The sequence below is a fragment of the Lissotriton vulgaris genome, chromosome 8, assembly GCF_964263255.1.
Source record: "Lissotriton vulgaris chromosome 8, aLisVul1.2, whole genome shotgun sequence".
NCBI classification, from domain to species: Eukaryota; Metazoa; Chordata; class Amphibia; order Caudata; family Salamandridae; genus Lissotriton; species Lissotriton vulgaris.
Genome location: NC_141696.1, coordinates 164,895,064 through 164,905,684, shown reverse-complemented (window position 1 = coordinate 164,905,684; position 10,621 = coordinate 164,895,064). Strand labels below are relative to the sequence as shown.

Below are 10,621 nucleotides of genomic sequence, written 5' to 3'. Positions count from 1 at the left end.
GCCAACAAAATTGACATCTGTGCTGAGAAATGTGGAAAAAGAACTCAAACTTACCAGTTAAAGGACATGAGCAAAGCAGATATAATAAGGCCAAAGACCATTTTCATTGAACTGATCTTGCGGAAATTAAACAATAAGATGAGGTTATGCTCATCCACCCCAGAACTGATAAAAGACACTGATAGTTACTTTTGTAAATAGATTAAGTAGGGAAAAAGGGTATAAAAGAGTGTGTCCGGACTTGAGAAAAAAGCTCTCATCTTCGATTTCCATCTGTGTATCCTGACATGCTGCCGGAATGCTGAATTTTACTGAGGCGTAAGGACTTTGAATTTTTCTGAACTTTAACTTTATTTATTTGAATGAGTAAGGAGTCTCTAGATGAGGTTAATAGCTAGAGAAAATAAGGAGATAAACTTTGGGAACTATTATGTCTTTTGCTAATATTCATGTCCTATAATCTCAATAATAATGTGCTTATTTTCTGAGCTTTGAATTTAAATGAAATATTAATGTATGAGTTAAAAATCTTCCTCTCTCTTAAAATCCATTTGCATTAAACACATTTATAAGTGAATTAATAAAGGTCATGCTAGAAGATTTTCTTTAAATAAAAATTAGATAAATGTAGAATTAAGCTGGTCTTGTTCATCCTTAGCCCAATTGTTTACTAGCAGATCCATTGACAAATGGTGGTGTGTGAATAAATTGTCTCTTTGATAAAACCATGGTAAAACAATTTAAACTGCAGGTGTACATATAAATATTTAGCTTAATTTAGACACTCCGCTATGATCCAGCAGCTCTCCTTTGAGTCTCACCAATCCATGAAGTAGAGAAAAGTGTGTACGAGTGACTCGCAGTGTTATGGGCCCATTGATGAGTTAATGTGTGATTTGAAACTTCAGGGAAAGGTGACGAGGTTTTAGAAGATATTTCCAGAGTAGAGCTGCATCACACACAAATGTCACCAACTCTTTTTCCGATAAAAGACACACATACCTCAACACATGTAGAGAAAATCGTTTACACTCCATTAAGCATGCTTTTCTCAGGTTTGCAGGCTGCCTTATACCGCTCATTAGAGAAAACTGTTCAAAAGATGGAGTTGGGCTTCATGCAGGGGGCAGCTAAAGACCCCAATATTTGTAAAAGGCTGGATTCAAATTAATTAATTCAGTGAATCTGACAAAGGATGGTCAAGATGACCACTTTGACTGCAGATCCATATGTAACTTGTTGTTTATGTTCGGTTTCTTTCTTCCTAAATGGCAGAGTGCAAGCAACATAGACCCAACAATCAAAATGTGTGGTAAACTCTGGGAACGAGAAGGTAAATAGGGAGAAGTTTCAATGAGATTGAAACTTCTACACAAAAATTTTATTGATTCTTTTGTTAATTACTTTCTGCATTGGAACATTGATCGATCTTTGACCACAGTACCATATTAAGAAAGGACACAGTTTAAAAAAACAACAACTCAAAAACACTTTATTAATATTATTGCATAATCACAATTCTTTACAATGCAGCACAAAGAAATATTATATAGATTGTCGGATATTTATTAAGACATATTTAACCAGCAACGCATGGGTTACAAAAGTAAACTTTGCAGTCATGACGTGGTTCAAACACACTGGGCAGCCATCTTACCACAGAGGTCCAAAGCAGGGGACTGTGGAGACAGAATTTGTTTCACACCTTCACATATTCATCCGAAATAAGCAGTTTAAGAAAAAACATTCAATAATCATGTTTTTGTAAATATATAAAAAAAACAAATCTGATTCTGCCAGCAGAAAGCAGTACAAAGATATTATGGTATATTCTTTGACAGGTGTTAACACATGGGGATAGTTCTAGTCATTACAAGTGTTGCAAAAATAACATCTGTGAATTATTATTCCTAAGAACACATTCCGAAATCTAATAATTCTAGGATCCCAAAACGCATACTAAAGCAATTTTAGTACTCTACAGAACATGGTCATGTGCATGGGATGAGTAGGGGAGGTTAAAAAAGCTTCAGCTCTAACTCTATATGGGAAAACTGTGCAACCTTGTACTGAGAAACGTAATTTCCTGTGACACTGCGATAACTTCCTGGGTCAAAGCTCAAATAAGTCCAGCATCACACTTCTATGAACCTGCCATAGGCCATTACAAAAAGGTTTGTGGCACTTTGTGGTTTTTCTATTGCACAGTATTTAGGGCATGGTAGGTTCATCCAACAAACAATTGACATCAACAGACCTTTATTTTGTTGGACACATTAATTGTCATTTTAAGTTGCAATGTAAAAAAAATCTTCAAGTTTGGTTTCTGTTAATTATAGCGCCTGGTCATTATAAAAAGGCATTGCAAGTTGTAATATGTGAACGCTCTTTCAGGTCTGAATGATAACATGCAATATAAAATATTTGTGACCCTCGTGGAGGGCGTGCAGGTCATTCACAACTACTTGCCCATTAACACCCCTCAACCTGAAAAAGTGGAATATTTTGTGCAATTGGCAGTGGTGGGTGAAAACAATTATTGAAAAATTAAGTGGCTCTAAAAGCATAAGCAAACATGTGCATTAAAATATGTGCTGATGATCGAGTTATTTGAAAGGTACCACTAGTTAAAAATAAAAACCAGCCAGAGTAGCATAGGGAAGTGCAATATTGAGGTCACTGTAGACTCCTGACTTGTGGAGCCACCACAAGAGGAAGTCATTACTGGGAGAGCCCAAATGGAGAACTAATTGTGCCAAAATTCTTGCACTGAAGCTACAACATAGTCACCTTGGACATACAATATCCTTCATTCCTGAGGGTACCAGAGACATATTAAGTGTGGTAGTCCCTTCCATATTGAATTAACACACAATATGAGATGATGTGGGGCTGTTCTATCAAGTAGTTTGTTAGGACAAACAGGAAGGAACCCTAATCCCTTTTTCTGAACTTTGGTCAACAGTTTATGCTCAAATTGCTCACATTCATCTTAATGAGCAGTGGAATGAGATAGTCAAGAAGCAGAATCATGAAACGTAAAAGTCAGCCTCACATCGGTGTGTCTAAGTCACATGTCTGTGGTGGGGAATTCGCATTGTTTAAAGGTGTGCCTGTATGCTGAGCATTACAAGTGGTAAAGTTTACTATGTATGGCTTACTCAACAGCCAAGGTATGGATTAAGGCCTCTTTATCAAGTATGTTTCACAACTTGGTAACAGCTACTGGACCCGTTTCTTTAGTTGTCCCACTTTTCCTTAAAATGAAATATGAAAAGACCACCAACGTCAAAGTTCTTTCGATGCTGATCTGGTCAAAACATTGTCATAAAAGTAGGAAGACCTTGCTGGCCATTCCTTTCAGAATCAATTAGGCAAATGTACCCAACAGGAAAGATAAGTTGGGAGAGGTTATTGCTATACCCTGCCCATGTATTCCTTGCTATTAAAATCTGATGGGGATATTATTGATGAACTATACCTTAGAATGCCTTATTGGTTTTTGCATGGAAAGAAAATATATTTGATACCTGTGACGCTGGGTGCTACAAGACATGATATGTGTGATATATATATATCTTTCTCAGACACACTCAAGAAATGCAGTGATTAGAAGTTTTCTATTCAAAATCAGATACCTTGTTGGGTGTTTTTATTCTTAGTTTCCAAAGCACTTGCCCTTAACAACAAGCAGCAACAAAAAAATGCACCTTTACAAAAGGTACTCTTTTGCAGTGAACATCTCATGGATTGCCCAAGTGTGCCTCTTTCAAAGCCTAATCTTTTGAAAGCTACAAGTCACCGTGAGGACATTCTGATCTATATTGAAAGCATGATTTATTCATTTCCATGGCTTACAGAAGAATGAGACTGGGTGGGTGATCTTATCAACCACACAACTGATTCAGGGCCAGTGCAATATTTGCAATCTTTTATAGAAGCCAAGGACTGAATGTGGGTTGAAAATAATTTACCACCTCACCTAAATCTACAGTATAGAGGGGCACTGGTGATCTGTACTGAAGGAGGTCAGGAAGAGGCCATGATGAAGGCCAATTTCTTTGTCTAGTGATGAAAATCTGGCTTCTTTCAAGCATATGAAGTTTACAAAATTTGGTCTCAGTCACCTAGGACAAAGTGCATATGTAACTTTCACTCTTCTCAAATGTTCAGAAGAATATTGTTTTTGAAAATGGAAATGGGGTCAGATTTGGGGAGGGTACAGATCAATGACAGAATGCACTGCCCCGCTGCAATTAAAATAAGAATGCAGCTCTAGAGGAGAATGGCTGTAGGTGACACAAACTCTATCTATGTCAGAAATCCTTAGTCATCTACCATCAATTGGTCCCACTGCTGGATGAATGCTTCGGTTCAGTTCCCAGAGTTCAGGGTTGATGCAAGGATGCTATTCACCGTGCCCTCTCCTCCCTTCTGAACTATGTGGCGTGATTAGAGCCAACCTGGCACCCCCTTCTGTTGTCCTTCTACGCAGCAGCTGTATCGTATTGCTTTCACCTGGAATGGACCCTGCCAGTATGCATGTGTCAACATGATAATAGATTATCATTTTTTAAAAAGGGTACTAAAAAGGGTGATCGTGCCAGTCTCAACAGAGCCCGTGAATGGAAGAGGCATGGCACTGGAGATGTGTGCCCGGATGCCATTTAAAAATAAGCTGATGGGTCAAATTGAAATAAAATTCAACATGTGTCTACCAAGGGTGGCACTCTCATGTCTTGGCACATTAAAAGGTGTCCTCAGGAATAGGGTACCGAGCTCTTAAGTCAGTGAGCTAAAACATTTGCTCCTAAAAATATAAAAAAAAATTTGGATAGGGGGAAGAAAGGGGAGGACATTAAGAAGTGGTGGGGGGTGGGGGTGGAGGAGGTTTCTTGAACTCAGTTTTCAACAGCAGACCTTGAATGTTCAAATCATCCTTTTCCCCCTTTTCAAGGATTACTTTATTTAAAAATATATATATATATTTTTGCACCTCTCAATGTTTTTATCACTTTAGGTTTAATTTTGATTACTAATATAAAATAGCACACTTTTAAAAAGGAAAGGCTAATACTGCTCTTTTTAAACGCACCACACAAAAACTGCATAAAAAAACAGGAATCTGACGTCTGTGTCTCAGCATTTGCTGAGCTTGCATTGCATTCATATCGCTATAATATGGTCGCGGTGCGTGCCCCACTGGGGTCTTTCTGTTAATTTCTTTTATTGTTATCACCACTTAAAACTTACAAATTGTTTTGGCAATATCAAATGTACAACATCACTATACTACTGAAGTCGAAAGCGATCCCCAAGGATGCTGAAGGCTTATGTATGCGTTCACTTCGAATAGCCACAGAGGCGGACAGCTTAAAAATGACTTGCCTATGCAAAGCGAAATGCAAAAAGGCTATGAATGGTCCCAATCAGAAAGGTGTTCAATTGCACATATATGCAAATAGTGTCAATGTGTCTAAGAGATTCTCGAAGCACAATGCCATCTCGTAAACCATAGTGTTTTTCTGAACAAAAGTGCAAACGATGAGCAGCTTCACAAAAGGCAACATTTTCAAAGGCACTTTAACGCGGAAAATTGTCCAAAATAAAGCATAGTTTACTACAGTAATGGCGAATAAAGGATTGCCAACCCAATATCTTTGGGTACATGCAAAAGAAAAAAATACCACTACCCTCCTGTTTGTGTGGGCATTGTGAATCACCAAATGTAAACCATTTTAGTTTTAGAGATTATTTGCACATTAAAAACATCAAGAATGATATTGCCGTAAAATGAGTCCCACATTTGTACTTGGTTGATTTTGCTCCTTTGCCGGACAACCTTATGGACCAGAGTTACCCAAGCCATTTTCATCACTTCTGGGATGACAGTAAACAGAAGTAAACAAAGCACATGGAGATGTCCAAGTGGGCCAACAGGAAGCACCCACAAGCAGCTCACCGAAGGAATTCACAATCCTTGGGAACAGAAGTACCGGCATTTACAAATATATACAAATAAATTATCAACAATTTTACAAAAAGGCACAAAGCTGGCCGTGGGAGTCCATCTTGCAAGAGGCAGGATTGTTCTACCAGTTGTCCTCATAATAAATTAGATGCGCTTATGGATCCGTGGTCATCGCGGCAGTGAATGATCTCTTTTTTGGTCAGGCTGCCTTGCCTGTGAAACTGGCCGGCCTTTATCGTCTTTAGGCAATGTATGTTCTTCCCCAAAGCAATGCTTTTTATAGAAGGGAGGTGCTTTAGCATATCCTTTGGTAAGGACATGACACCGGTGCTGGACAAATTAAGCTCTTGCAAGGAGTCCAGGCCAACAAAGACTTCGGCATGTAGGAATTTCAGGTTGGGGTTGTTTGATAAGTCCAGAACCTGGAGAGTTGGCAACTCTTTGAAACAATAAGGGGAGACTTCAGTCAAACGATTGAGATTGCTGAGTGACAAATGGATCAACCCTTTCAGTCCCATGAAATCCTGCTTTTCAATTTTGGCAATAGGGTTCGTATCGAGGTTAAGGTATCTAAGTGGAATTCCTTGAAGTTTTGGCACAGAATGCAGTCTATTTTCTGACAACGTTAAGCTCTGGATGTTGGGAAGGTTTCTTTCATCACTTTGCAAAACCTTAGAAAGGAGGTTACTTGAAAGATCTACATTCATAGGTTTTCTTTGTCCTCTTGATGTAAAAACCTCCATTTTTATCTCGGACAGCTTGTTGTTGCTAAAATCCACTTCACCTAGGGCCGAACTACAAAAGCTTTCATCAGGCAGGGTCTCCAAGGAGTTGTGGCTCATATCTAAAGACTCCAAGTACCGGAGCTTTGAAAAAGTTGTGGAAGAGATTTTTGTGATCTGGTTGTAACTGAGATCCAGGCTGACCAAGGTTGTGTAGCCACGTCCAGACAACATGGTTTCATTAATGATGCTCAGCTTGTTTGAAGATAAGTCCAGGTAGGAAGTGTCCAAAGGAATAGACACTGGGAGAATATGAGGCCCAACTCCACTACAGTCCACTTTGGTCAAACTAAAGCTGTCAAAAAGGCCGAAGGACTCCACTTCACAGTGACATTCAGGAAAACAGGTCTTGGTGGATCCAATAAAAGGAGCCAGAAGCAAAATCTGGAGCAACGCTGCCAAAGTCATTTTGAGATCTGTAAAACAAAAAGAGTAAACATACTTAGTCTTGGCAGGACTCAAAAAAAGAATTAGGTCAGCGAAGGTTAAACAATCAATTTGTTACCCAAACCATTCACAATAGATTTTACGGAAATTTGTTGTCAAACCAAAGATCAGATGGCTTATCAATGGAGATGCAACAGTTTAGAGTTGCTAAACCTTAAGCAAACTTTTTAGAATCAGATTGGTGCCTCCCCCGATAGCTCACCTGAAGAGAGGTGCGGTATCGGGTAAGGGAAGCCTTCGCCCATTCGTTGTATTACTTCACCCACAGCTTCCTGACTCCTATTGACTGGTTTCCTGCAGCTGTAGTCCTGCCTCCATCCTAGTGAGGAAAGTGTGGATGCATGCTTAGGCACACCTAGGTGTTCAACACTGGTATGTTATGGCCTCTAGTATAATTAAGCCTTGAAGCAACCACTCACCCGCATACCATGACCAAGGCTTTCCGAAATTAACTTAACTTGCCTTTTCATGATGATTCTAATTGACCAGATGCTTGAGGTACTGATGGGAAATATTGGAAGATCTAATAAGTGACTGTTTGGGGTCACTCACTTTAATGTAGCAGTTACAGTGCAGGAAGCAGCATCTCCCCGCAGTCTCCCCATATGATCCACCTCTGTTCCAGCATCAAACGGTCTTGTTCTTTGTAACATATGGGTGATATCCCAAACGCTCCACTTTTCCCCCCTTGTGCCGTACTGATTTGTGTCACATTACCTGGGGCCTTACACAAGCCACAGAGAACACACTTGTGAGCTCTTTCTCTTTCTATCACTCTATGCGTGCATGTATCACTCCCCACCTCACCTCCGTTTCACTCCGCTCTGCTGTTCTTTGCACCATCTTGTCCTCTATCAGTTTCTCTCCCCGATCTCGCTCTATTCTGAGCTCCATTATGCTACAATGCCCATTTTCACTCACTGGCTCCACTCTCCCACTTTAGTCTTTCAGCTCGAGGTGTTGCAGCTGGCATTGGGATGTAAGGTTTGTCCCTATTTGCCCATTCTCTGGTTTCTCAGCTTTTCCCATGAGCTCCCCGCCAACCCAGCAGCTTTCCTTATTTCATCCACTCTGCGGGGGACATACATTGTGCACAGATCCAACATGGTGAAACGGTTTAGACAAACCTGTTGTATCTAAATTAAAGACCATACAGAACCAATCTTCCTTTTTAGGTCTCACCTACGCAGCGCGCATGCTCTGTGTAAGAAGGACCTTTAGCCGCCGTTCTGCTCTTTTTCAAAGCACGCATTGTGCTTGAGCGGCATTCACCTTGCGGGAGCGAGCAGGGGCGCGCCACAAGCATGAGTATGTGCTTCGAAAGAGAGCAGGCGGCGCGCGCACACACGCACCACTCCCGGGCGCACCTCCTGCTCCCCCTCTCTCTCATGCGCGCACCATTTGTACTTGTTTAATAATCCTTTCACGTGCACAACTCTGGGGCTGCGCTTGTGCAAAGCCTTTCACATGCATGTCGCTGGGCCAGCATGTTTCTTAATAATGCTTTCAAATGCATGGTTCTAGCGGAGCTGTTTCCTAATTGTTTCCCGTGGCTCTGGAACTACACTTGTACGAATTATTTTACATGCATTTCCCTGGAGTGGCATATATGGGAATCCATGCTGTGAATTGCATGTGTGTGATTCAGACCACAGACGCATGGCTTTTGCCTCGCATGTATACAATTCACTCTTAAGCGCATGGCTTTGAATGTGCACTTGTGCAAATGCTTTCAGCGACTGGACGAATCCATACAACACACACATTGGCACTGGTGTTGCACTTGTACGAATCGTGCGCACGCATGAATCTGGTGCGGCTCTGATATAATCTGCATGTATGAATTGAACGAGCATTAATGAGTTCGTGCACTTTGAGCCTGGAGAGGCACATTTATGATGCAATGATTCCACAAGTGTGCGTTAAGCATTCCACTATGAATAGGTCGATGCATACATACGGCTCCGGTACGCAGCAAGCATTAATGCACCAGCGGACATGCAATAATACCCCGGAGCTGTACGTGTACCGATGTGTCCCTAATGCCATCAGCAGAAGGCTCGGCCACTCACGGTCATACCTAAATCTCCCTGAAATTAGACAGAATCAACCAGGGCTCATCAAATGAACACTGAGTCAATTAATTACCATTTAAATTATACAGCTCAGCTTTACAAAAAAAAAACGGTCTCTTGGGGTGTGCATGGTGTAATTTAAAAAAAAAGCATGTATTCAAACGATGGGAGATGACATTACCTTGGAGGGAGTGTGTTGTACAAAGCTGTGATGCCCCAATCAGTCGCCCCACACCGCTATAGCTTTGCAAGAACTGGGGCCCCTTCATAAATTACGCTGCTTTTTATTCGGTCATTTCCTTTTGATATTCATGTGTTTATACTAGGGACTTGTCTTGAATGCATATATTACTTTGTTTCTTTATTCTTTTGTCTGAATACACATTTTTATCTTTTGTTGTACTAGTCACTTTTTGACGATGTTTTAAACTGATTATCATATTGGATCTTAATTTTTGTGCTTTGTGTCTTTTGTCTTCTTTCTTTTCTCCATCTTTTATTTCATTCGCTTCCTTTTCTTCGAATTCCTATTGCTTTTTTTGTCTGTCTGACAACACGCCTCTCAGTTTTTGGACTGATGTATACTAGTTATTCACTGTTTTTGCACTTTGGAGAACACAATTTTAAGAAAGAAATGTGAACAACAAGCATTTGAATTGCAATATGTCTTGCATTTGCGAGACTTTCAGCTACTGGCATTGTAAATGACAAACCTTTTATCTAAGTGTTGGTTTTGAAAACATCTAAATAAAAGGCATTGTCATTTACAATGGCAATAGCTTAAAGTTTCACAAATGCGAGACCTATTGCATTGAAATGCTTGTTTTCTTTGCAAGAAAGCAATCAATTCAAGTTTGTAGAGCTGCTTAAAGCATCACGCAGAGGTTTCGCCATGGTGGGTCTAGTGGGAATGTTCCGGGTATAAAATTCTACATTTAAGAATAATTGTTAGGAAACTCGTGGCAACGATTGACTGTAGTTGAGGTATCAGGCCTTCCGGTGACATAAAAGACAACACCAATTGGAGTGACATGGCACAGCAAAAGCAAGCCTAGGCTGCACAGCACAGAGCACATAAAGCAAGGGTCTCCAATGGGTAGCTTGGGAGCTACTGGTTGCTCACCTGTACCCTAGAAATAGCTCTCTGAAGTGCAGCCCAGCATAGTAATAATTCAGAGGGCCCAGCCAAACTGAACTAAGCAGTGCTACACATCTGTGTCCTTGGAGAGACAGCCGTCCAAATCAGTGACAGGGCAACTTGCTTACACACAAACACACAGTGACAGCCTGTTGTACCAATAGCATGACCACCTGTCTCCACTCTCAATTTAGCAGTCACAACGAGA

At 40.6% G+C, this 10,621-nt stretch overlaps 1 protein-coding gene across 1 annotated transcript in view; it reads right to left on the bottom strand.

Moving 5' to 3' along the window:
• Nucleotides 1-1,464: 1,464 nt before the first annotated feature.
• Nucleotides 1,465-10,621, bottom strand: part of TSKU (tsukushi, small leucine rich proteoglycan) — an 83,820-nt gene continuing 74,663 nt past the window's right edge. The window contains exon 3 of the mRNA XM_086933884.1: nucleotides 1,465-7,169. Within this exon, the coding sequence (XP_086790010.1) occupies nucleotides 6,106-7,169 (1,064 nt within the window). The 3' untranslated portion in view covers nucleotides 1,465-6,105. The remainder of the gene's footprint in view (nucleotides 7,170-10,621) is intronic.